Source organism: Papilio polytes, unplaced genomic scaffold (genome assembly GCF_000836215.1).
Source record: "Papilio polytes unplaced genomic scaffold, Ppol_1.0 DF824191.1, whole genome shotgun sequence".
NCBI lineage: Eukaryota > Metazoa > Arthropoda > Insecta > Lepidoptera > Papilionidae > Papilio > Papilio polytes.
Window position 1 is genome coordinate 2,673,347 of NW_013525013.1, and position 27,733 is coordinate 2,701,079.

Sequence of the window (27,733 nt, forward strand, 5' to 3'; positions counted from 1 at the left end):
ATTATCCTTATCGTAAATAAGTAATAACAAACCTAATTTCATTCTACAATACATAACTATATCTTTTAACAAGTTGTTTAGATAATATTATTGGAACGCTGTGAGTTCCCCCCTGTGGTTTCCAGTGCGCATGCTACCAGCTATCGACAGGAGGGCTTTTCTCTCCGACGACACCCCGACGCCGCCACTCGTTCCCAGAGCTGAGCGGACCACATCGTCGCATCCTGTTCTCCGTCTGAAATTATCATCTACAATTAAATAAATATTTAATACAAATCAATTCGTCGTTATCATGTTACTGGCCAGTTTAACCGCGGCTTTCGCGGTTCTTTTCGTTGTTAACGCCATACCAGCGCCTACCAACAAAGGTAAAGTACATGATTTTATATTTTTTATTTAGCTAACAATCATGTTATCGTATTTGATATTTATTTTTAATGTATGATGTATCTCTATAGTGAATTTTCTTTACCAATGTTGAATTTATCGATCCGCGTTCTATATTTAGCAACAGGTGGGCTCGGCTGCGCCGTTCCCTAACTGCGTAATACCTTCGAGCGCTGCTAAACTATGACCTTTTCCATAAGACCTAGTCTTAAAATAGCTTAGAATAGTTTTATTAAGGAGAGTTTCGGGATAGATTCATAAAATATAAAAGGTCAACGCCATTTTATGGGCGACACTCCCTCAATCTGCTTACAAGTGCCAAGATGGTTTCTTTACTTTACTTTAAAGAAAATGTATAAAGCAACTTCTTAATACTTAGTTAGACACCAAGTTACAAATAAAACTCGATAAAAAGAACAAGATTTTTTTCATTACAATAGACCTATATAAATATTAATAGGTTTTATTTTTTAAGATGGCGTTCAAATCGGCGAATTGCCGGATAATTGGGACCAGACAAAAGACGACACTCAATCCTTGTTCCTCAACAAGAGTGACAAGAATGACCTGGAACCGTACCCGCTTGCCTTAAGCGAGGAAGGTAAGGTTCTTTTTTTTCTGCATTAATTTATAATCAAGGTAGACTGAACAAAACTATAAAATAATAATACAATAATTACTATACTAATTAAAATTATAATAGTCAAGTTGTTTTCTTTAGGTAACGTAGAAGCATACGAGCAGAATGTTGACCAACGTTTTGATAACCCACAATCCACCGGCGAATTGGACAACTTGATTATGCGGTCGGAACTGTACGGAGAGCCGCCGTCCATGAAGGGTCTATCATCCGGGTACGACTCTCGCCGACGCAAGCGCGGAAGTGGCACTAAAGTGGGAGGAGCGGGTGCAGCCACTAAAGTCGCTACTAAATCTGGATCGGGAAAAAAAAACATGAAGTAAAAAAATGTTTTATTATAATTTTATTAAAAAAAATTACTACTATTTTTTACGCCTTTTGTACTTATGTTTTAGGCCCGAGGATGTCCTTTCTTCAGTAGAATCCACGTCTCAAGATCACGATGTCCATCGTCTCAAGCGGGGAAGCGGAACTAAAGTTGGTGGAGCAGCAGCGTCGGCGAAAACGGCTACAAAAAATTCTGGTGGAAATAAAAAGAACTTTAGGTAACTTAAAACAACTCAAGTAGTCAATTTAAAACAAAACAAGTTAACCTAAGTAAATTGTATCTCATGTTCGTAATATTTTGCAGACCTATTTCCGATCGTCGCAAACGTGATTCGGGTTTGAGCGCCGCTGATGTCCGAGCTCTATTAAATCTTTGGGAGGCTCAGGAACGCAGGAAGCAAGAATGGAACGCCAACCCGTGGGCAGCGGCCACGGAACACAACGGATGGTACAACCGAATGAATGCACTAGACGACGAGCAGCCTGAAGTGGACGAGAATGGCGATGTTTGGTACAACGAGCCGGTCGTAGTGGGGCCCCGCGAGAGAGATTTCCCGCGTCATTCTTACTTTTCCGAACAGAACCGCATGGCGCTTACTCATGGCTTGCCGGACTTATACCAAGTAGACCCGAATGAGATGGCGCAAAGGTATGAAGAAGCTCGTCGTAAGAGGCAGTACGCAAACAAGATGAAGCGATTCATGGTGGCAAGGAAGCGGTCGGATGGCATGATGCACCAGAATAACTACCGTCCCCGCGACGATCTCTACACCCTCGCCGAGCTGCTGCGCTCCGCTCCTCGTGTGCAGGAGCAAGATATCCCCGTTTATCGACGACTGATTCTTTAAACGCATTCTATAATGATGCTTATCCCTTAAAGAATTCCTTCTATATTTAAATTATTTCTCTGTAACTCGGTGTTAATTGATAAAAAAATGTAAGAATAGGTTTTTCCGCTGAATGGGCGATTACAAAGTTTCACATATATGGAGATTATTTCGCATTTAATTCTATGTGTAGTTCATAGTTACATACCAAATTAGATTTAAGGCATATAGAACTAGATAAATCTTATGTTTATTTGTTTACTTTTTTACATTATGGCCTAACATAGTATAAAACATGAAATATGTGTCATGCTGATTATGTTTGTTCTACTCTTCTCTACCTCGGTTTCTTACATATCTTTTTAATCAATTCAGGAATACGGACAACTTGTAGATGTATTTTCAGGTTCGAATATAGTTGCAAATGGTGAGGTAAAACTTCACATTTTAATGGTATTTAGATGTATTCGATGTATGGAAATGGTATTAACACTGCTATATTAAATTAGTGTAATCCAATAATTTGTGTTTCAATTTATAAACCCCCGTGAATGTGTAGTACTGAGTTCTTATTTAAATGTTCCAACAATATTTCGAATATTTAAAACAAGTAAACCTCCTTATCCTATAATTATATCTTATAAATCATATAAAAAAATAATCTGATTTTTCCATTAAATGTCAACGATTTTCAATGATCTTGTGAACTTATGGAAAAGTCAATCCTTTTCGTTGCAATTTAATTTAAGTTATTTAATTTTGTTTAAGTTGATATGAAGAAGGACAACCTTAGTACGGGTAGAATAAGCGGTAGTAGGTTAGAAGACATAGATAGCGAGTGTGTGGACTCGATAGAAAACGTTGAAGATGTTTTGGTTCCGATACGGGCAAAGTACGAATCGTTCCTTTGGTTCCTTAAATATTTCAGAATGTTTATGTTTCGTTTAGGAAAAGATCTATGCCAATCTGGTTTATATTTAATTTTTTCGGAACGGGTATTGCCCTATCACATTGTTGATTTGATGAAAAACCAAGGAACTTTACAGACTGGCCAATACCAAGTGGCCGTTTATAATAAATATGTAAGCAATAATATGAAAAACAACGCCATCCACTCACAACTTGATCGATCGACTCAGACGATTTAATAATGCGCCATAGTTTCTTGTGGGAAACGTGTACTTATTTGGCAAATGAGTAGCCTATTTTCTTTAAGACTGTTTTTTGTTACACGCTTTGAAAGTTTAAATTGCTATTTATGTAGTCAAAATAAATGATTTGGTTCATTGTTCAATATTTTCTATTTAGTTATTATTTCAAATCTTCCTTTTCCTTTTGTAATTAAGTAATTAAACAAAGTATCTAATTGTCTGTAACAAGGAACTTCAATTAGCACAACTCAGTATTAAGTTACAACTGACTAATTGATTCCTTTTCAAAGGAAATAAAAGGTAACGGCAAAATGATTTCCCTACTTCTTTATCCAAGAGTCTGTAAAATAAACATCAAACAGCTATATCTATAGGTGTTCCACATCCGAAAAATTATCTAAAATGAAACAGTTAGTGATTTTTTTTTGTTTCGACAGGAACATCAACTTCATCGGAACATTCCGATGCTCAAAGCGCTAACGTTTCATCACACAGACAAACGTACCATAATGCACAGCTGAAAAGAGCCGTTGCTCTCATCCATGAGGATAAGGAATTCCTTATTGCTGCAGAAATTGGCAACTACTTAATGCTTGAGATCCTTATCAGGTGATAAATAGTTATCTTGCATTGAACTAACATGAATCTTTGTTAATAAGAAATAATACTCAAAGAGAATTCACCAATCTAAACATAAAAGGTTAACATCTTTTACCTATACCCTAAGCAAAGAGTACGTTCAACATTTTTATAGACCAGTTATTATCAAGTGAAAATCAATCGAATGCAGAAGTTGGACAAAGAATAATTTAGATCTGCTCATTCAATTATATCATCATTAAAAATAATAGCTCATGTGTTCTTTCAGACTATGCACTACGACTATGCCAAACATCGAGATCCGTTCTGCAGTTGGAGACAAACTCTAAGATTACTTGCATTTATAATGTTAGTAAGATCCATCGTTTGTTACTTTGGTAGACAAGGTGTGGATATACAGCAGATGGATCATCTGGGTCGGAATGCTCTCCATTTGGCGGTGTGCGCTGACAGCATCGAAACAATCATGCTACTCCTTAAAGCTGGTGTCAAAACTAACGTTAAGGATAACCTCGGTATGACGCCATTATCCCTTTCTCTTATGAGAAGGTAACTAACTAAGTACAATCATACAAAGCTATTTACAATACACAGGGTCAAAAATAGTGTCATACTCAAGTACCTTGTTGCAGGCCGTCTCTAGAAGTGGCACATCTTCTCTTTAACTACGGTGCTAAATTAATACCTCGATTAAAGCCAATGGATACGGGACTTTTCCTTCGTAAGTTAAAATTGCATTTCCTTCAACCAACAATACTTTATACTTCATTCAACGTGTGTTCAATAATCGTTAATTTGTAATCAATATAATTGATCGTGCGAACTTTTTTATTGATTTACTAGTAAGAATTAAAAAAATAGGTCGTAGTGTAGGTAGTCGTAACCTTCTAGTTTGATATATATTGCATTTATCATTTCGCAACTGTCGATTGATGTTCAGTATAAAATTGGAAGGAGTACAAAACATGAGTCAGCTGTGCCATTTATACTGAATGGCAGAGGCGATTTGCAAACCGGTATAGCAACACCAGCCCGGCCCACTTGACCGGGCAGCTTAGTCACCACTGCTGAGACCGAATTTATACATTGTGCTGACGAGACAAAAGCGTCTGAAGACCGTCTGATTGTTTCTAACTCGAATTCTAAATTGTACGAGCAGTTTACACGATAATAAAAAAACAATACGTTATCTTTCATTTATTTACTTATATCTTAACAGTTTAGCATACTTCTTTGTCTTAAAATCAGGCTATAGAGGCATAGTCTTCTACTGTAACGATTCTAGTCTTTAATTAGAACAAATATGTTTTTAATAATTACGTCAGTTCTAAGTGATGACTCGAACCTATCTTTAAATTATTTTCCTAGGCTATTGAAACGTTGATAATTGTACTATCAGGAAGTCTTTTAACAAAAAGACATTTTTAATAATATCTGAATAACTAGTATAAAATAGCCTAATAAATTCTCTTTTTCTCGAATGAAGTTTAATATATTTTAACATTTAAATTCCCAGAATTTGTCATGATGTGTACACCGACTGACGAAGAAGCGAAGATACTTGCACTATTGATAGACAAAGGTGCGCTCATTAACGACCCAGAAGCTCCAGGAGGCCGACAAGCCCTACACTTCGCAGCTATGAGCGACAACTGTCCCCTCATACAGATTCTCATAAACCTTGGAGCTGATTTATTTTTGATAAACCATCGGAATCAAACACCTATAGATGTCGCATTGTCTTTCAAGTGTAGAAATGCTTATACGTTTTTAAGCAAATTTTATTGACCTTTCCAATGTTATTGAAACCCTACCCTTAAAGTGTCTATACTGTTTGTTATTATACTTACTAACTTTATATTTTTAAGATTTGAAAAAAGTATAACGGTTACTTCATAGTTATCATTAAAGCCCAAACTTATATGGTATTTTAATTAAACTTATATTTAAATTAACTTAACTTCTGGTATAATAATTTGAGAATAGACTTGTCAAGCATTAAGGATTATGACTTTTAAAAGTCTGATTATAACACAAGTATTTAAAATACAAAGCGGTCAAAAAGATATAATTGTTAAAGCTAAATCTATTTTTCAATAGGTTCATTCGACCCACGCATTGCAATGTGTGGTAATACGAAGCGTTGACTGACGCTGCTGCTGACCGTTATGACCTATAAAATGTATTTTGCCAAGTGTCTAGTTAGTAAATTGATTTCAATGGAGTAATTATCAAACAATAGCAAAATACAGTACGAAACATTGACCAAAAAATTGAATAACCGTTCCACAAATCTATGGTGTTACCAACATTAAGATATGTTTCATAATTAAATAAAAATTGGTTTACGACTAAAAAAGTCCTGAGATTTTCGACTTTAAAGCTTTATAAAATATACGTATTTGAAAAAAATTACTAAAAATAGTGAATATTTACTGGTACAACACTATTACCCGCGAAATGACATTTGTTCTACGATTTCAAAGATGGCGGCCCTGTCGCAGTTGCTATTTCTTGTCAAACAATAATGGGAAAATTGATTTGACCAACTATTTTTACCTCTTACTTTAGAAGTTATAGCAAAATATAAATTGATAACAATTATCTTATTAAGCTAGTCATTTTGATAATGTGATTTTAAGTCTACCGATGGCTTCCAGTGTGCAAGACTCGCCTGTCGTCCACCAGACATTTGTTGAGGAAATAGATTACAGTGAAATTCAGGAATTATCGGTAAGCAATACGAAGAGATTCAGTGTGAGATTATTACTGTTTTTCAGTGATTGTGTATGATAATTAAAATTGTGTGGGCAGGTTGTAGGTAAAGGCGCTTTTGGTGTGGTATGGAAAGGCTTATGGCGGAATACTTATGTCGCTGTGAAACATATCAATTCGGAAGCTGAAAAGCGTGAATTCGCGATAGAAGTACGACAGTTGTCGCGTGTATCACATCCAAATATTGTGAGACTGTATGGAGCTTGCACTAAAGGTGCTCATGTATGTCTTGTTATGGAATATGCAGAAGGTGGATCATTATACAATGTGCTCCACAACAGACCTAAACCAAAATACACAGCCGCACATGCTATGAGTTGGGCCCTACAGTGCGCAGAGGTAACACATCTTTATATTTGTTACAAATGAAAGCCTAAATATTGTAAACATTGCTTATATCACTGGCAAATCATGAACACCAGCTGTTTATAATTTGCCTATGCAATTTGTAAAGTTAGTGAATTTCATATGGACTAGATTTGTTCACAAATTGTTGTATACAGGTTTTTAGGTTTGTAATTTGATGTTTGAATTAATTTATTTAATTGGTGAACTATTAATTTTTACTTAGGTTCAAGCATGCGAAAGGTGATAAGATCAAGAAGGGACTGATGACTGAGATGATGGATGATAAAGTTATGTGAAGGACAAAAATCTATTGTGGCAATCCTACAGAAGTAGGACATGGAGAAATTGTATGATGGTGATTAATTTTGACTTAAATATATTTTTCTTTCAGGGTGTTGCATATTTACATGCTATGAAACCTAAACCATTAATACACAGAGATTTGAAACCACCTAATTTACTATTAGTCGGAGGAGGCCAAAGACTTAAAATATGTGATTTCGGAACAGCTGCTGACAAAGCTACATACATGACAAACAACAAAGGAAGTGCAGCATGGATGGCACCTGAGGTTAGTTATTTATTTAATGTGTAAGTATTGCCACACTTATGAGTCTTGACTGTTGCAACTGGAATGTATAATAACTATAAGTTTTTTTGCAAAATAAAGAGACATTGTATAGTTTGTCTAGAAATATTAAGCACCTTATATTGTGAATAAATATAAAAATAATTTCTTCTAATTATTGTAAGTAATTTAATGGTGATTAATGTACTTACATGATGTTTTCTGTACTCACCACGCTGTATACAAGTGTTATAACAATTGGAATGGTTTTTAAGTATTAGATACTACAATTAGATTACTTCTAAAAGATTCTTAATCAAAATGATGATAATAAAGTTAAAATCTTCAATTTATAGTATTAATTGAATAATAAAGGAAGGAAGATAATGGCTCTTGATTAAACTTTTGATATTTGAATGACGACTGTATTTCATTAAAAATATAATGACTAGCTGTTGCTCTTATCTTCGTCCACACTAAAATAAAAATTGTACTAAATATAGTCTATGTTGCTCAGTGGTAACTTAGCTACTTATTGGTGAAAGAAGTTTTGAAATCGGCACAGTAGTGTTTGAGTTATTTCAATACATTCATAAATACACTTTCCTCTTTATAATATTGGTATAGATTAATATAGATAAACATTATTAAAAGATACATTATTTTTTTTAACATGTACATGACTAAGTTTATGGGTTCATTTTTAATATTACCTTTGCAGGTATTTGAAGGATCATCATATACAGAAAAGTGTGATGTATTTTCATGGGGCATTATTCTTTGGGAGGTGTTGTCAAGGAGAAAGCCCTTTGAAGAGGGAGGATCAGCATTTAGAATAATGTGGGCAGTGCATACAGGTTAATATGTTAATAATATTTATATTTATAGGGTTTAAATAAAAAATACAGACAAAAAAAATCTGTTATGTAATTTTTTGTAAATTATTAACTTAAGTTTCTTATATTGTAACTTTCCTTTGACACCTACCATACTTTTATTCTTTAACCAAAACCCATTTACTTAAAGAGATAAAATATGCTAATATGTAGCTTATAAATATTTTTTTTATTTCAGGTCAAAGACCTAATCTCATTGAAGGTTGTCCTGAACCAATAGAGCAACTAATGACACAATGCTGGGATAAAGTGCCCGCAGAAAGACCCAGTATGGCAAAAGTAAGCATAAAAACATCTAATAAAAATATACCACAGACAAAATATAACATTTCCCTTTTTTTAGGTGGTGGAAATTATGACAGCCCTTTGCACATTCTTCCCCGGTGCTGATACACCAATAGACTATAATGACTGTGAAGATGATGATGCTGAGTACTCTGATGAAGACTATATGATGTATGATACACATGACAGCCTTGGAACTGACCCAGATAGTATATCTCAAGCACACAACTCTCTACAATACACAGATGAAGCTTCAAATCCCATCATATACACTGGCAGACCAGAACTATCGCCTAGACCTCGCAGTCTCGTCGAAACGCAAGTCAATAAATTACAAAACTTAATGGCATCAGAAGTTCAACCTAAAGCCTTGCATAATAATGATACAGATACAAATAGAATAGGTCCAGTTCGGATTCCGCAGCAATTTAAAAAACCTGAAGCATATGTTGAAGCTGGTAGATCACCAGTAACAATAAGCCGAACATCAAGTTCCCCAGTACCAGATAAGATTTTGCCGAGTGAAGGCAGCACACCACAAGATACTTTACGTATAGTCCGTAGTCCGGCTATATTTAGTGAGAGTTCCTCACCTAGAAGATTGTCTCCGATTGTTAATTATAACATTGGCAATATGAACCCTCGGCATATAGACATAGAGCAGTATTGGAACAGAGAGAGTGAATCGGTTCATAGCCCGTCTGTGATGAGTAATACAAACTCTTCTAGGAAAGAGGATTATAATCAAAATTACTGTGATAGACTGAGTGCTGCAAATAGTCCGGTGACATCTAGAGAGTTCAATGGAAATGCACAACAAAAATTAGACTCCCGTTATCAGACGCCGTTGCAGATTGAAGTTGACCCGGTGAGTGTTTTCTATGTTTATGCAGTGAGCTAGTTTTTTTTGTTCTCAAATATGTAACCATGCTTTGTTATAATGCAAAGCTAAGTTAAGTACAGATTTAGACAATTCCATAAAAGGCAGCCATGTTGAATTTTTGAGTTTGTTTGGTTTTTTTATTTAAAAAAATTGTAGGTTAAAGTGTAAAAAAAAGTAGATAATGCCATGCATATGAGGAATAAAGTATTTTACAAGAAATGTTTTGGAATTCACTAGTTTTACTGTAAAATTTAGTCGTTCTTTTCGTCTGTCTGTTTTTGGAAGGTATGGAATACAGTATAGTAAGATTTCTTATTCAAATTGAGCTGACAGTCAGCTATTTATAACATACTAGCTTTTGCCCGCGACTCCGTCCGCGTGGAATTGAATAAAAACAAATGCTTCTACTTCCAAACTATCCTCTAGCTGTTTAGGCTACAGACTCCAACAAACATTCATCCATCTAAACTTTCGCAATTATAATATTAGTATAATATATGTAGATATCGTTTTTTATTTTTGTTTTTTTTTTATGTGCTCTTTAAATGTTGGTTATAAAATGTTTCAGAACGCGTGGGAGCTGAGCGAGTTGCCGCTCGACTTCGACGGTTACGTGGAAGTGAAGAACATGGCGGGTTTTGATAAATTTATCCCAGTCGGTGAGTGTTGCTTGCTAATTTAATACCGCGAATTTTTAAAATAAACCTTTAATTCGGAACGCTAATAAATTCTTATTTCTGTTTCTGAATTTGTAATGATTCACGCTTTTTTTTCTTTTTTATTGTATGTTGGTGTTTGTGTTTAATTTAATTGCACATGAATTACGTTTATCTCGTTCGGCTTCGTAAGTACCGCAGAATTTGTTTGTAATAAATTACTTGTGACATCTTGAGAAGATATTTGCTGTTTATGGAGTTCGTAATATAAATATAATTAAGAAATCTTTTCTCGATAATAAAAAAAGTTAAGAAAATAATTTTGTATATTTTAATATACATGTTTTTAAATAACTAATTTTTTTTTCAATAACTTTGACTATTAGAATTCATTCTAGTGTTCTAGAATTCACTACCATGTTATTTTGTTTTTGAATGAATTCCCAAAAGAAAAAGGTACTCAATTTGTCTGTATGTTTTTTTTTTTAATGAATAGATTTAAGCTTATTAAGTTCTACAATTGTCTTACCAGTATGTTATTTTATCTCTGTGTCAGATTTTTACTTATCGTGTTTTTCTATTCCGTAAAGTCTATAAATTTTAATAAATAATCCAACCTAAAGGATTTAACAATGAGCAAATAACGATCACAATATATATTACTTGTTAAAATCTATTATTTAGCCATTCTAGGAGTAATGTACCAAAGCAATATTACTAAAAACTTTAACAGTACACACAGTATTGTATGACTAACTTCAGAACGACTTTATTTATAAGTTTCATTATAAAAATGAAGTTTCTGTCTAATTTTCGGTACTGTATTCACAGTGATTTCCGAATAAAATATATTCAACGAATAACATGACCAGTTTGACTTATGTTCAAACTAAAGAGATTCAAAAAATATATACAGTAGGCATAGTTGACACTTCACTAGAAACATTTTTTATAACTCACTACTGCTATCTATTGATAGATCCTCAAAACCACATGTCAATATAATTAAATGTATTTAAATGAATTACCAATAGGTGTAATTAAATAATATTTGAAAGTTTAAATTTTTGACCGACTTCCCAAAAGAAGGAGGTATTCAATTCGTCGATATGGTTTTTTTTTTGTGACATTGTTTTTTTTCTATTATAACAAAATATGGAGCTAACTATAATTTTGTAAAATATTTTATTACATGTCAATACCAGGGCACGACGTGGCATTATACTTGACAACTGATATAGTACCTTTCAGTGAAAGTACCGCTTAAAAATTTGACTATGCCATATCTATATATTTCTTAAATGTCTGGTTCTAATGTAAATCTACATAAAGGCCTGATCTAATTCTCGATAGCTAAGATAAGTATAAAATAATACGAATGCATCATAATGTATGAATAGACGTACGGAAATAGCACGATCCTTGCCAGGACATACGCGTGCACTGACTCACTTTTATTAATAGTGTTTTATTTAATAACATAAGGATTTATTTGTTTAATATTACGACGGAGAGATAACGAAAGGAGAAAGCTTTTGGTAATCATATTTCATACTAATATTATAAATGCGAAAGTTTAGATGGATGGATGTTTGTTAGACTCTGTATCTTAGGCTACAGAGGCTACGGCTGAACGGATTTCGATGAAATTTGGTATAAATGTAGAGGATAGTCTGGTAGAACACATAGGCTACTTACTCACTTTTGTATTTTTTTTAATTCCACACGGACGGAGTCGCGGGCGAAAGCTAGATTTCCTGATAATGATAAAAGGCTTATCCTTTTTAATAAGTTATATGTTTTTTCAAGCTACATTTTAACTTTACTTTACTTTGATCCAATATTTATCTGTTCTTATCCATTTCGAGATGAAGTAACGTTTTGGACGTCAGATTACGCGTTTATTCAAGTTAAGTTTTTACTTTTATTTATTTAACCTAGGCTTAAATCATTTTGATGTTTATTGAATTGTTCCTCAGTTCATTAAATGTATTGTTTCCACCAATTAAGGTGAGAAGTTATTTTGGTATCAAGAAGTGTTGCCAGTTCGAATATATCATTTAAAATGTTACCAGTTTAAATATAAACTAGTATCGCTTGTAACATACTTAAACGACGCACCTAATTGGCGAGCATTAATTCGCTTTCGTGTTAGAGTGGACACATTAATATGGCAGAGGAGTTCGTGGAACTGATGTTCTGACATTTGACATCCCTATGCAACATCTCAGTGCTTACACATCGCACTTATCTTAATGGTTGCTCTGATCTGAGTATATAATGCTTTAATGTTTATAATTAAATTTCCCATTTGAATTACGTATGGTAAATATTTAAATACGATTTTCTTGTGGTTTTAGAGGATAAATGATGTTGCTTTTACGATCGATGTAATGAGGCTATGTATTTATTTCATTATTAAAACAAATTTAACTAACAGTGTACGATTGTAAAATTGCCACATTGAAATGTTTGTTGCAAATTGAATATTAAGTTACTTTTTAATTGTGTAAAATTACTGTATGTGTTCAAAATGTATCAAAGTGTGAAAAAAATCTGGTAGGAAAATGGCGCTTTTGCTATGTCGGTCTAGGGGATATGGTTCCATTGTTTGTAAACATTTTAAGGCCTTAATATATTGAAGGGTTATTTTGTGTTGCAGATTATATAAAAAATACCTCTATCAGTAATTGTAATTGCGAGGACCTGAATTACCTCTTGCGTTCCACACTAGAGCATACAAAGATATACATAAAAGATGTTATAAGTATGGTTTTAAATCGATTAAGTTTATTTTAAACAACAATACCAACTTTCAGTGATCATAATGTACACTATGTTAGCTTTGTAATTTCTGTTTATTGAGTGTAGCTGTAATGCGTTAACGGCTTACGTAATTTTCTTATTCTCGTATCCACGGAGACGCAACGTTGGTATCGTTTGTGCAGATAAAAAAGGCGTACGCTTTGTCCAAACGGCGTCGGTGCGGGCACGTGATTGAAAGATAAACACGACCGCGTACGTCCGTATTAGAAGGAAGCGTGGTCGCTATACATTTTTAGTTGCATTTATAAATTCGCCGTTCGTGTATAGATGTGCTCGGTCCAGATGCGGCGCGGGACGGTCCCGGAGTGACTCAACGTTCTCGGAAGAGGCCCGGGACTATTTTAGACTGTGTCCGCTTACCTTCTAGGAAGCGTGTATGGGACCAACGACCGACTCGCAACGGCCGAAGTATTGTTAGATCGCGAACGGGGTTGCCTCCACCCGACGTCGACGGTTCCTTGTTTTATTCTAGCTAACCCGTTTCAGATCTGTTGAGGAAGTGAACGTCTATTCGCGGCTGGTTTTTTTATATAAAAAGTCACGTTATTTTTATGATCGTCGCCACAGGAACGATCGTAACATGGTTTTATGTGAATTAACGTATAATGTAGATCTGGCAATAATTCCACTAAATATCTTATATTATTTATGATACATAGACTATCCCTGTCCGTCTTAAATAAAAAGACTGATTTGGGCTATTGCGATGTTTTTTTACTACTGCCTGTGTTGACATTTACGTAATGCATTAGGTATTGAGAACATCAAAGAAATCTCAGTTTATATTTTTGTCAATGTACCAGAAGTTGAAGAGACGTATTCCTGTTTACCTGTCTGCTCCCGGTCTCTGTATAAATGGAGCTGACAAACGAGTACTGAATTTGAGATCAAACATCGGTCACATAACGATATCAATTCTATTGCTTTTTTTTAGCAATTACAATCTAAGCCTCATATAAGGAGACCAAGTTGATTTGATTGTTTGTCATTTTCAAACATGTTGTATGTTTTTCGTTGAACACAAACAACCTTATAATATCCTAGTTCTTTGTTAGTAATCTTTGAATTGTTTTTTTTTCAACCTCGGTTTCTCCTAATTAAATCTAATTTTAACGATATAACCAACTGAAACTAATTGACGTAAAAGACACCATGCTATGTCTACCTTCCATATGCAAAAACATTGTGCTATATAAAATAAACAGTAATATTTTGGTAGAGGCCGAGCTTGCCGCGCTCTCTACATAAACAAATAAATTGTGTGTTTATGTCTACTACAAATGCTATGCAGAAATATTTGTACATCACTAGTTGGAGTTAGAAAAGAAAGGTAGTAAAGGTCATTCGATCATTTATTTATAATATGCGTTTTATAGTGGTGTAGAATATAACAGTGTCACAGTTTTTAAACTGCAACTGAAAGCAAAGAAAAGTAATAAAAAAATTGCCTTATATCCTCTATGTAGAACAGATTACTTCTGTTTCCATACAACTAATGTAAGTCATTGAACCCTAGGTACATCAATACAAAACATATCACACTTACTTTAGGAAAAAAGAGATAACAATATTTTACTATTTTATGTATGCAGCGACAATCGTAGTTTTAAACGTTAATTAAAACACGCATGTATTTTATAGAACGCATCAACACTGCACAAAACTCTGGCACAAATAAGACTATAATAAAATTTGATTATATTTTTAGATGCGTAACAGTACATTGACGCATCGCTACTATAGTGCACCGTATGCAACGTACCAAGTCGAAAACACCACTTGTCTCTGTCTATAATCCCCTTTTGTTATATTAAGACGACGTATTTGTCCCGTGTCAACAGGGTCGCCAAATATGCTTATTTTAATGGACTGTCTTGTTTGGTAACAAACATAGAATTTGCATTAAAATCAATATGGAATTGTAGCTTAATAAAACAGTACCTTATTTAATACCTAAAGTAAAAGTAATTAAACTCTCGTATCTTTAAAATATAGGCCTTACATGGTGTTGCCATTTTAGATAACCCATACAAAAAAATTAGTTAAGCTTAACTTAGATAGTACATCTGTCTAACGGTAAATTAATTTTATTTTTTGTTATAATGTATTAGTTAAAATTATGTATGATTATGTATGATGTTGTCTTAACCTGATTTATTAAATAAAAAATGCTTTTTATCGCAATAGCTGAAAGTTCTATAATATTCATAATTTAATTTACCTAATTATTGATATTATTTAAATGTTATTTACCCTTGTTTTTATTTTGCAATTATTCTTATGTCTGAGAAAATAGACTAGTTCCGAATATTGCTTGACAAACTCGCCCCCTCACCTTGTCCCGTCTTTTTTCGTTCGCTCCTGGCAACCCTGGGCGTCGGGTGCGCGCATGAATCAGCTCGATACAATTAATCTAATTTGAGGTTATCGGGATACATGGGACGGGTCCCGGCGACGACGAACAGTCTCGCGGCACTGTCGCATCGGTGCATACGAATGCGTGTCCGGCCTCGTCCGCGTCTTCGCCAGTTCGCGTATTGACGGAATGAATTGAACACTACTGTGACGGAAACATTTGGATACAAATGTGCTAGTTCAGTGAAATGCCACAAAAAGACTGTTCGATAAAAGTTTCGATAAGAGTGAAACCTAGTTGTTACAAGTTTGAAGTGTTGCTTGACGTTTTCATGAGTAAGTGGTCGAATTTAATTATTATATGATGTGAGGTTTCATGTGGGCATACAAAAATGTGTGATTATTTTACAAATTTAATTTTATATTTGTGTTTTATTTAATAAGTAAATATCCAAGCAACTGAAGTGGTATACATGCACTGTATTTTCGACAAAATATTTTGTAAAAAATTATGACATGAAAATGGTTACATCTTACATTAAATTTAAAAACTGTAACTCTTACCTATTAGAAATTACATATAAGCAAATTTAACATGATGTTAACTTTAATTGTATTCTTACAGAACTTGTATTTTTAAAATTTTAAATAAGTTCGATTTTAAATAATATTAATAACTTCATGTAATTAAATTTTGAAATAGTTTAATCCATGTTATAAATTTAAAGTAATAAATAGCAATCATTCAATTTTAACTTAACTATCAATATACATGTACAATATGAGTAATTTTACCTGTCATACAATATCTTTACAAAAGAACCTTCTCAGAAGCCCGATTACGTCACGAGAACACAAAAAATTAGATAACGCAAATATACGTTACGGTCATTTATCGTTCTTCTCACAAATACGATCACAGTATATAATTCACCTTGATTGCAATCAATCACGGCACGTATGATGAACAGCCGGCATCTTGATAGCGCGGCAAAATTTATAATCGCCGGCAAAGATCGTGGACATTGAAAATAATCGGCTGTCAAAAGGCTATGCCAAAAGCTCTCGCTAACCGCGAGTGCCGAGTGACGCTTTCGGCGCAGCGGTGAATCACAGCTAATTATTTTATGATGAGAGTGTACACGCTGTTATTCGCCAGTAATCGCTAACGTAACGGTTGTTTAACTAGTTATTAGAAACGTTAACTGTTATCAGCTTTAAGCTATTTAATAAAAGTTTGGATCCATTCAGAACGTAATTTTTGATCGTTGAGAAGAAATTAAACATCTTACTTTAATTCTTAGTCTAGGACTTTTTCGTTTCGTTTTGTTTTTTTGAGAAAACGGATATTATAATTATGTTTTTATAACAACCAAATTGTATTTTACATACAAAGTAACTAAATGATTAGCTAACTAAAATGTAATGAAGTGTGTCTATTCAAATTCAAATGTAAAAGTAATGTACTAAACATTACTTCAAACAAATTGTTAGAGATGTTATACTGCCTCTTATGTGCGAGCTCTTGCTAAGGAATAATGAAATTTAAAAACATTTCATAACAAAATTAGGGGTAACCGTGTAATAGTCGTTCTTAATGTAATCGATTAGGAAGTTTGATGAGTGGCCTCAGGCCAGTCGGTACTTTGTATGGCAACACCTAATGCTCGGCCGCTGTCCAAAATTACGAGCGCTCTAAATTTATTTCCAATGTTAATCTTTTGTTGTATGTACCGTAGTTCTCAAAGCTGTACCCTCTTTTGATGAGAAGTTTGTTTACGCGTCCCAATAACACGCACGTAAGAGCTGCCGCGTCATCCCTTTATATTTAAACCACATGCAAGCTTATGAACGTGTATTAAAATTGTAAAGTACCGAATTCATCATCACTTTTTTAATATTGGTGAGATATCGTCTTCAAAACCACTTATATTATGACATCATTGTTCGAAGAAATCATACTTTTTACGTTTAAAATGTTATAGCCTATATTACAGTAAATAATGATTATCGTCAAGTCAAAACTGTAAGCAGACGACTTTCAACTAATCCTGATGCAAATACATTTTCACGAATGCTGCTTTGTTAGAATTTCTATAACGTATAAGTAGCGCAATAATCTAAGCCATTTTTGAATTGATCGCCTGACGAAAATGTCCTTACATTGCATAAGGCGAATTCATAAAGTAAACAGCGTGACCACGTCTCGATCATGAAATGCGTAGCAAAATAAAAACAACAATAAAAATGACATTAGGCCGTAAACAAAGATGGCGCTACGTCGAGACGCGAGCGCAGAATTCGCGGCATAAATGAGTATCGGTGAGACATTTTGCAGACGGCGCTTAGCGTGATTCAGTCTGGAATACGATTGCCTTTATAGCTTTGATGGTGGTGCGCAGCGCGGGCCGTTGGCATCGGCACCGCCACATGACTAACCGCCCGCTCTACATATAATCAAAATACGTGACAAGTTTATTTCTATTCGGAACAACACACGTCTCGATATATCCCGCCTCGAAGTTAAACATCTGCTGATTTTTTTTGACGACATAAGTAGGTCGGGGCTCGCGCCTGCGTCACCGCCGCTCGCCCCGGCCGTGGCCGAACTTCTGCTTACGTTTACGCGAAATCGTTACGCTACTCTATGACCTCGGCTTATGCTATCGCGGTAATCTGGGACCTGCGCAAAGGTATTACGCAATATTCTGACACAACTTGAAACCTATAGCAGGGTTTGAAACTTTCCTAACATATTAATATGTTTAAGTTTCACCTTTCTAAATCGACAAAGTTCTAAGTACCAACTATATTTACATTCTCACGTATGTAAATAACCAGTTCACAACATTTGGTAACTGTTTGTCATAGATTTGGAAACTATATTTTGTACAAAATATATTCTGATTATATTGGTCATGAATAAGTTTGAACAACTAAGTTGTTTGGTAAACAATAAACAAGAGAACTTTTCAGTTAGTTAGCATATTAAAAAAAATTAAAGAATAAGAATTATGTAAGAAATCGAAAACTTTTCGGAGCCGAACATCCTTAGCTTGAACTTTTGTATACTTAATAGTAAGTCCAATGGTGAAGTTGGCTTTTCACATATTTTCAGTGTTAAGAAAAAAAAAACTAATTGACAAGGCCAGTGTCCGATGGCCATTCAACATTATTGACTTCCTATTTAATGTTAAAATTTGAACCTAAATAACTGAATCAGTAGTGTACTGTAGTTATTTACGTATATGAAAATTTCGTATCGCGATTTGTATCCGGGATAAACAGCGAGTCTGCAATTAATAAAAATGTTTAGTTACTATTAGGTTTTATAATAAGATACATTAAGATAAGTTCTAGGATATTCTTATCGATATCAAAGGAAGTTGGTACCGGTTGGGGTTTGTTCATTTAAAAAAATATAAAATCAAGGAGGGCTACGTAGCAGAGCGTACGGGAGCGCTCCTCAGAAATACACGAGTGACTCACGCCCGCTATTTCACAACGATAACTCTGCCAATAGTTTTCCTATTGCTTCCTGTTGCTCTTACAACGTCAATTAATTGTTACACCATAACCCTTACTAGTAAGCTAGCTATTAGTTAAATCATATCATAGTCATAGTAATATTATAAATGCGAAAGTTTAGATGGATGTTTGTTAGAGTTTGTAGCCTAAACGGCTTAACAGATTTTGCTGAAATTTGGTATAGATGTACAGGATAGTCTGGAAGAACACATAGGCTACTCACTATTGTTTGTTTTAATTCCATTCGGACGGAGTCGCGAGCGAAATCTAGTTTGTATATAAAATGCAAATAGATATCGATATGATTTCAAGCGAAATATAAAGATTTACTGGTCATTGATTCCATTATAATAAATGTATTTCTAGAACAATATCTAACTTGAAGTTAGCCATTGTTTTTATGATAGAATGTTGTTATTCAGAACTTCTTTCGTCAATTATTTTTGTTAAAAAATGATTTGCGCTACCTAAAGGAAACAGGGATAATTTAAAGCGCGATGTGCTTTTTATCCCAAGTTTCGATGAAATATCCTGTAGGTTTTCCTTGTTCAGAGAATTTAAGCACATAAATGTACCAAATATTCGCTAAGGAATTCACATAATTTTGATGACTTCTCTCCAAACAATTTCTGACACAAAATTGTACGAACCGGCGCCCTTCCTGGAATCTACATGAGATGAGCTATAGTTTTCCTCATGGCTTTCTTTAAATACGGTTATTTAAATTTCTTTAGCTTCAACTGTTTCCTTTTCAATTTAAAAAATGTTTGAGAATATAATGTTGTTTATCTTAGCTAGTATTTATTTTGAATTTGACTTTGCAATTTTATTTTATCCATGAAAGGATGCATTACATTGATATTGGTATTATCAAATGCTTGCCTGTATGAAATCTCTTTATTCAATGACTATTCTAATTATTTAGGTTAATATGTCCAATAATATACCTATATCTGCGTAACAATGGAATATGATGATACATTAACTATGTTAGATAGATCTTTGTTTTTTTTACGTGTTGTAATGATGCGTAAATTATTTGATTAACAATAGCAAAATATAAATACTATGCTACTTGTGTAAGCCACTACCATTCTAGATGTCCATAGTGAACGTTCTATATTTTAGTATCTAACACGTTCTCAGCCTTCGTTAGGCGCTATTTCCCAATGGAACATAAACACCAATGCTAATTGGGCTTTATAAATTTAACGACTAATCGATAAATTCTGTGTAACTGTAGCAAACGGCTCGCGTCACCGGCTGTCCTGATCAATGCTGCTGCTTCGTATCCCCTATTCCCAATTCTTTGATGTGATCTGGCTACGATCATGTATATTATAGCACATTAACGACGACTGCCCCAGTTCCGATTTCGCCGTAGAAGTTGGCACGGAATTGTAAACTGCCCTCTTTACAATATCTACTAAATATCGCCACGCTATCACTAACTGTTTTGTTTTTTCCCTGTGAGAATAATATTACTATAAATGATCGTATTGATGGACACATGTTTAATACAAATTGATACAAATTTATGTTCATGATGACATAAAAATGATATATAAAACATATGTGAAAAAGAACACGACCATAATTTTATATTAAATGTCATCACTGCTCCAAAAAACCAACAAAATTATATATTTTGTCAAACAACTATACGCCCGTTCCACTTTTCACGACGATTTATTGCGCGTATATTATTGTCCCTTATATTTTCACATTTACGTCGCGTCCAAGGACGATTAATTTCGTACCGATATTTCCGTATCCAATGAAAGAGTCTGGTGAATCATGATTTTTTTAAATGCTAAAGTACATCTGTCAGCCGGCGAATGCGACGCAAAGCAACGTGTCAGGATATTGTGTAGATTTTTGGCACCGAACTAACAGAGGAATCTCAATCTTACCCAATTATACCTGTCTGAATGAAATAAATTCGCTGACATTCATTTGTTTGTGAGCGATCACGAAAACATAAGACAAAGTGGTATATCACTATTGAGAACCATTAATGACGTCATAATATTAGGTGTAACCAACAAGTCGAAATCTAGATTGATAGAGTATTCTCATGTTTATTATAAATGCTTTCTTTGGTCGTTAATATAGTCAGATCTAGTTTTTTCTCAGAAACTAGCCACAATCTGAAACTGCGCAATGGTTTATGTCGTCAAATTAATATCGACAGATATCAGACTGCAGATCAAATCCCCGAGGTGTGGCATGTGACGCAAGCCGCAGCCTGTGCCACGTCTCGACGCTGAATCGAAAACATATTAATGCCACCGATCAAAGAGAGCTTTACTCGTCTCTTGATTTATAACCTCGCCACACCAATATACGACACGCGGTCTCCCATAGGCTTTGGTAACAAGTACTCTGCACAACATGTTAAACTTCTAACTTCTTGAATTCAAAACACTTATAAGAAAAAGATGTTCACATCTTCATTTTTATAGTAAGTTCAATAAATAAATATTTATTTCCATTAGGCTTTGATTGAGACGAATCGGCGTATCTGTAGAATAACTGGGTGACTGTGATGCCGCTACGAGCTTCCACCCCCCAATTAAAACAATGATAAAGAGATGGCACCCAAAGAATATGTAATAATAGTAAGGGGCTAAGGCTTCCCGAAGTCCACAGTACTCTGTGTGATGGAAAGAAGTGAAGTCAAAGAATATGTAACAAATATTTTTGTTTGTATTTCTAATCGATGTTTCAACACTTTTAATCTAATTCAACGTTAGATACCACGAGTAAGATTAAAATACGCATTAAATTTACAGTTTCCCGGTTTACATTTTATGGTTCATCAAAGTTTGCGTCGTAAAATGTGGCTTTCATTACTCATCCTCCAGCGAGCGCTGATGCGATCTGTCGCCGCTCGCACAGACTCTTGTCGGCTACCGTTTGATTAATTACACCGGCGATGACGAGCTTGCTTCATCAGTAATCCATTTTTATTCACCTTGTTACAGTCTAGTTCTAATTAACGTTAATTAATTCCACGCTCGGTATTTCACGGTTTCCTTAGCGTAGATTTGTTGGGCTAAAGGATATCGTTTATGCCTGGTTCACAATTGGCTAGTATAGTTAAACAGTAACGCAGCCCAGGCATAGATTGTATGGACTCACCGGCGCCAGTTAGTGTTTACAATATACCAGTTAAATGTCAGTCCAGTTATCGACCGCTAGCGCACTCTTCTCTTTGCAAATCTGCAAAAGTAATTTGCATGAAGTTTACTGAAGTGGTGAGTTCCTCGTTTAAAATAATACTTTTATGCAACTAATTACATTGTTGATTGTTGAGGTGTTGAAGAGAAACATCGCTGGCAGCATTATATAGTGCACCATTATTATTGCTACACTCAAATGTTTTGTAGGATAGCTGTCGCCGCCTCCTGTCACATGTCGAGTGAGCAACGCGTTTACATAGGATGTTGTTTTTGCACACTGCACTTTTGGGCGGTGCACGCGCGAATTACAAAAGGGCTGGCTGCCATACTACAATCGTCTGGGCGGCGACCGGCGACCCATTCCATAGGCATCCACAGCCACGCGACCACACCGACTTACGACTGAGACCATGTGATCGTGATAACAATACTCACGTACTATTTTTGCACTCAGATGTTTTATTTATACCCCTCGTATAATGCGTTGCATATAAATGTTTACCGTTCTTACCTTACTATTTGTCTTATGCAGATAAATATGAAAGTGAGTAACATACTTCGGTGTGATTATGGTTCAAGGTTGTGTAAAATATCTTTCTCGTTTATACTCGTATCGTTGAGAAATTATGAAACACGGCGTGACGTCGAGCTGCTTTCTTTGTATTCGTCATTTATTTGAAATACCTTTTGAGGGTTCTGAATTGGGTGAAAATTGGTGCATTTGACGAAGTCATGGGACCGTCAGTGGATGCATGCAATGGTGGGCGCGGGTCGTCGACCCGGTGCGACGGCTAACGGGCTGACGGGGCGGCGCGGCGGCGATGCGGGCGCAGCCGCGGAGAGCCTCGCGAAGGGCGGCAGCGCGGCGGGCGGCGGGCGGCGCGCGGGATCCGCATTTAGCCCGCGCTGACGCGGCTGACTCAGCGCGCCGGGAATAGCGCCCGTTTGTTTGTTGCACCGCCCGCTCCCGGCTCTCCCGCTGATTATTTCTAGCGGGCGGGCGCGGCGGCGTGCGCGCCAGCGCCAGTGCTCTGCACACTGTGCCCGCGAGCGCACGCGCCATGCCCCCGCTGCCCGCGCCGCCCGCGCGCCCCCGCCGCCGCGACCCCCACACCACCGGCATCGTCACCACCATCAGGGACACGGTCAGCTGTAGTTGGATATTCTACAGTGAGTGTTGCTAGGGGCGACCGCCCCCTGTCTCGTGCTCCTCGAGAAAACTTGGCTTCGACGTCATCTCCTCTGGAACAAGCGAAGCCCGCTCCTCGTTTATGTTGTGGTTTGCGTCATCCCTGTCCTCCGGCGCGCGCTTCCGCATCCGACATCAATCGTGATCCAATAGCGATCGTTCAGTTTCCGTAAACATTTGTGTTTCTATTTTATCCTTTTGATTTAACTAAAGTTGTGTTAATGTGGTATCACATTGTTGTAGTGTAACGTCTAAACACAAAAATTAACACTGGCATCGCGAAGGACTGAAGTAGTGTCTAGTTTACGTACACTGCCGCCATCTATTTGCGTGTAAAGGAAACGTACGTTGAAAGTAGAAATCTAGGTGAAGCGTCTGACATCAGCAACCCGAAGTAAAATTAACTCTTGACGTAGTTAACCCTGTGATGGTACTGCGACTAATTCTTTGAGTCTGTCCAAACATCGCAATGGTTATCGCTTATTTAAATATATACCCGCATACTATCAAGATGTCTTCGTTACACTTGCTATATACAATACAGTGTTTAACCAAAATACAAATATGTGTCTGAGTAAAACTTGTCCGCGAATAGAAAACATAAACAAACATTTGATCAAAACAATTAAACTCTGTGATAATTTTATAACTTATTTGATAATTTCTTTACATGTTGAAACTTTTGTTCTTATGTCGATTGTATAAAAACGAACATAATATAGTACCTTCCTATTCACGTTACAGGTGTACGTAAAAGTTGAATATTTTTCCGTTTATGCATGAATAGTCTTATTGTACGTCGCAATTTCATACACAAAAAATCATTCTGACTTTCTAATTTTTAATATTAACCATAAGATTTTTTTTTAGGTAACAGTAGCGGGTCTACGCCGGCCGAAGGCGCCGCGCCGCCCGCACCTGACCCCGACCTGGACTCTATGCACATGATGCTGGACCCGCACCTGCGGCCCATCTCCCCGGACCTCAACAACGAGGAGTCCAAGCGGATCTTCGAGGAGCACAAGCAACTCGCACAGGAATACCTTAAAGTGAGTTTTATGTCTCTTAATGGTTTTTTAATTCACGGTTAGGTGAGCTGTCTAACTTAGAAATAAACTGAGTACAAGTAAAATTTGTACTAATATTTGCTTATACTCAGTTTATTCCTAAGTTTAACTTTATAACGCGTTTATTTTTAAGGCTGTAAATGTTTGTGTGTTTATATAGATCTCTCTGTAAAACTGAAATTACAATATTTCTGTATGAATGCGTTTTCCTAGTATTTGTATATTCAGTTTGTTGTCATGCTATTCAATAAATTAATTATGTTATGAACTAAAATGTTTTGGTCTTTAGTATATAGAAAATGTGATATTTCATTTCTTACTATTAAGAAAACATCTGTACTAGAAATTCTTGAACTGATTGTAGCGAATGCGTGGTTTGTTGTTTTCAGACGCAGACGGAGCTGGCGTACCTGAGCAACCACAAGTCGGAGCTGGAGGAAAATATGGACTCTGACGAACTTCGACAGAAGAGAGAGGTCATACAACTTGAAAATGAGAAGGTAAAAACATATTTTTTACTACAAGTACTCTGATCAGAATGGCCTCGCGATTTTTAAGTATGAATGCCGTAACTGCCATACATGTAACTGCAACGCTACAGAATAAGGAAAAAATGTACATAATTTACGTCAATTTTTAAAAAATTTAAAAAACAGTCAAATATGATAGTTATGTAGAACCATTAGATATAAGGCGCGTTCAGACTGGGCCAGTAACGCACTATAACTGGCCTGCCAAGCAACTGGTACAGTGTGAAGCGTGAACTGGACGTCGTGATGGTCCATCTATACTGGCCAAGTGTGAACCGGGCAGAGCTATATAATTTACTGGCTTAGAAATTCCGAACCAAAACTATTTGTCTCTATAATGAATGTCTGGGTTTAATTAAATTTCTCTATGTTTACTAAATTTAAAGTTTATGATATGAATATAATGAAATTTCCAGGACTCGTTACTTAAGCTATACTGCACCCTGAAGAAGCAGCTGGCGCGGGCGGAGAACGAGAGCTGGCTGCTGCAGGAGGACTTGCCGCACGAGTGACGTCACGCGGGTGACGTCACGCAGGGACCACAGCCGCGAGAGCGCCTCAAGCTTTCCAAAGATTAAACATACGTGACGATTATGAATATTTTAATCGATTTGTTTAAATCGATGATCAGAAACATCGATTTTCGTCAAGGCATTTTTTAAAGAATAAAATTAGTGTTTGACCACCATCCTCATATAAGAGATGTGGTAAAAAGATGGTACACTATAGTTTGGTAATTGCATATTTCCTATCTTTTTAAAGACGGCCATACACGTTTCCTCTGCAAAGATACTTCTTGCCTTAAATGAATATGATTGAAATATGAGTGTTGCCATATGGTAGATATCCCTAGACTAGCCTAGTTAATCGGCTGGCGACGCCTATAGTAGTTTATTATTTTTTTGTATTTTTTCGAATGATATATATATTTACTATTTTCATTTCTAACTAGCCATTGGCTAAATGGTAGATAAAGCTTTAATAACCGTCCTTACTTGACGCTGAATAGAAATCGATATTTTTATACAAAATAATCGATTTATCAAAATTTTTATTCATAATCGTCCAGGGTTTTATTGATCTCAAGTCGAGCCTTCGGTAATTCAGTTGCAGGATTCTGTTAGTCATTTTGTGTGCATTTTTTGTCTGAAATTGTATTATTTTATGTCGATGTAAATATGGGTTTTTGTCACTGCCATTTAAGTTTTTTTTTGTTTAATTACGATTTGTCAAATTACCAGTATCACAAAAAATTTATATTTATAAATCTAAGCAGCTAAAACAAATTATTATTTTCGGTAATTCGTTATCCGTTTTATATTTATGAAGGAAAGCACGTTTTAGTGCTATTTTAATATCAAGAATTTATAAAGTAAATATTTCTACAATGCGTATGTGCAGTATAGTTATAGGATATTAGTTTTAGCAGATTTAATTAAGTAAAATGTTAAGTTTAATAGATAATTATGTTGATTTTTTTCTTTTATTTTAACCCTACATATTAAACTTATAACTTAAGCTAAATGTTCATTTTACCTTCGAGCGTTTTAAGTCTGAAATCGAAGAGTGTTAGGGTAACCACAAAATAAAACACTGTTTAAAATTCAGTCCAAATAATTTCTCATTTGCGATTTATTTCTGTCTATTGGAATGATAGAATTGGTTAAAAAGTGATTCAATTTGGCACAGTTAAAAAAATCATAAAAAAAAATTACACAGAGATTCTTGGTTTAAAATAAATGCTTTCCGATGGTACATCTATTGGACGAATTACACAAAGTATTTACAATAATTACATGTGCGTATACTATCCCTTTAAAAATAAGACACAAGAAAAAAAATTATTAATATAAGAATTCTATACTTTTCTATATAAAATCAACAAAACTATTAAATACTCTAAATAGAGATGTACGAGTAAATAAAATTCTTAAACAGCGATATTATTCTTATCGATATGAATGAAATTAAATACATAAATAAAGACGAAATTATAATTAGTCACAACTTGAAATAAATAAAAATAAATCCGATTCTTTCAGATTCCTCAGCGAGAGGAATCGAATCATTCAAATTGTTTAAATAACACTAATTAATAAAATAATAATTTCATTAGATACAAATTAATTCAAAATTAACTTTAAAAAAAATGTTGAGTTCCAGGATAACATTGAGTATTTTTTAAAAATATATATCAACACAAAGTCGAGACAAAATAATTGATGTTTAAGAAGAAAAATCTTAGAAAACATCTATATAGAGTGATATTTTAAAAAGAAAGTGGCTAAAAAATTATGAAAAACTATGAATTTAAAAAATCTTTTAAACACTATTGGAAGTTAAATGAATTTTTGGACCAATGGAATCTCCGCAAGAGTTTTTGAGGTTTTTTACCATTTTCTTTAAAAATTCTGAGTAAAGATATATTACCTCCTTACAATCAAGACCTAATCTAATTATGGTATAATCGAGAATATTAAAAACCTACCACAAGGGCGTTTTAATCGCCTTTTTTACGCATAAAACACTTGGTTCCATATGTTTTCGCAATAACGCGAGTATTTCTTATATTCCTGGTCAAGCTCTACAGAATTACAAAGAAAAATGTCTTCAATCGCCCAACATTAAGAACCACAATTAGGCAGTTTTCGACGATTTTATTATTAAAAATATACTAAAACTTACTAAGTGCATATAAATATACTTCGTT

The 27,733-nt window shown here is 35.0% G+C and overlaps 3 protein-coding genes across 3 annotated transcripts; all 3 read left to right on the top strand.

Annotated features, from left to right (window-relative positions):
* Positions 1–162: 162 nt before the first annotated feature.
* Positions 163–2,694, top strand: LOC106110770 (putative neuropeptide precursor protein). Its single transcript, XM_013292672.1, has 5 exons — positions 163–368; positions 863–988; positions 1,109–1,346; positions 1,423–1,572; positions 1,659–2,694. Exons 1-5 carry the CDS (start codon positions 293–295, stop codon positions 2,200–2,202), a joined length of 1,134 nt encoding a protein of 377 aa, XP_013148126.1. The 5' UTR covers positions 163–292; the 3' UTR covers positions 2,203–2,694.
* A 161-nt stretch (positions 2,695–2,855) lies between these two features.
* On the top strand, positions 2,856–5,837 carry LOC106110799 (potassium channel AKT3-like). The gene is made up of 5 exons (XM_013292706.1): positions 2,856–3,073; positions 3,770–3,941; positions 4,314–4,481; positions 4,565–4,653; positions 5,449–5,837. The coding sequence occupies exons 1-5, from the start codon at positions 3,049–3,051 to the stop codon at positions 5,718–5,720; spliced, it is 726 nt and encodes a 241-aa protein (XP_013148160.1). The 5' UTR covers positions 2,856–3,048; the 3' UTR covers positions 5,721–5,837.
* A 576-nt stretch (positions 5,838–6,413) lies between these two features.
* LOC106110870 (mitogen-activated protein kinase kinase kinase 7-like) lies at positions 6,414–26,290 on the top strand. The gene is made up of 10 exons (XM_013292814.1): positions 6,414–6,665; positions 6,747–7,046; positions 7,447–7,626; positions 8,345–8,480; positions 8,698–8,798; positions 8,863–9,672; positions 10,256–10,346; positions 24,297–24,475; positions 24,883–24,993; positions 25,440–26,290. The coding sequence occupies exons 1-10, from the start codon at positions 6,582–6,584 to the stop codon at positions 25,533–25,535; spliced, it is 2,088 nt and encodes a 695-aa protein (XP_013148268.1). The 5' UTR covers positions 6,414–6,581; the 3' UTR covers positions 25,536–26,290.
* Positions 26,291–27,733: the final 1,443 nt, after the last annotated feature.

Excerpts from the sequence above, each read along its gene's own strand:
- LOC106110799 (XM_013292706.1), top strand. The coding sequence starts at position 3,049 with ATGTTTTGGTTCCGATACGGGCAAA. Across the intron at positions 3,074-3,769 it reads TTGGTTCCGATACGGGCAAA|GAACATCAACTTCATCGGAA; the intron begins GTACGAATCGTT and ends TTGTTTCGACAG. Across the intron at positions 4,482-4,564 it reads TCCCTTTCTCTTATGAGAAG|GCCGTCTCTAGAAGTGGCAC; the intron begins GTAACTAACTAA and ends ACCTTGTTGCAG.
- LOC106110770 (XM_013292672.1), top strand. The coding sequence starts at position 293 with ATGTTACTGGCCAGTTTAACCGCGGCTTTCGCGGTTCTTTTCGTTGTT. Across the intron at positions 369-862 it reads ACCAGCGCCTACCAACAAAG|ATGGCGTTCAAATCGGCGAA; the intron begins GTAAAGTACATG and ends TTATTTTTTAAG. Across the intron at positions 989-1,108 it reads GCTTGCCTTAAGCGAGGAAG|GTAACGTAGAAGCATACGAG; the intron begins GTAAGGTTCTTT and ends TGTTTTCTTTAG.
- LOC106110870 (XM_013292814.1), top strand. The coding sequence starts at position 6,582 with ATGGCTTCCAGTGTGCAAGACTCGCCTGTCGTCCACCAGACATTTGTT. Across the intron at positions 10,347-24,296 it reads TGATAAATTTATCCCAGTCG|GTAACAGTAGCGGGTCTACG; the intron begins GTGAGTGTTGCT and ends ATTTTTTTTTAG. Across the intron at positions 24,476-24,882 it reads TCGCACAGGAATACCTTAAA|ACGCAGACGGAGCTGGCGTA; the intron begins GTGAGTTTTATG and ends TGTTGTTTTCAG.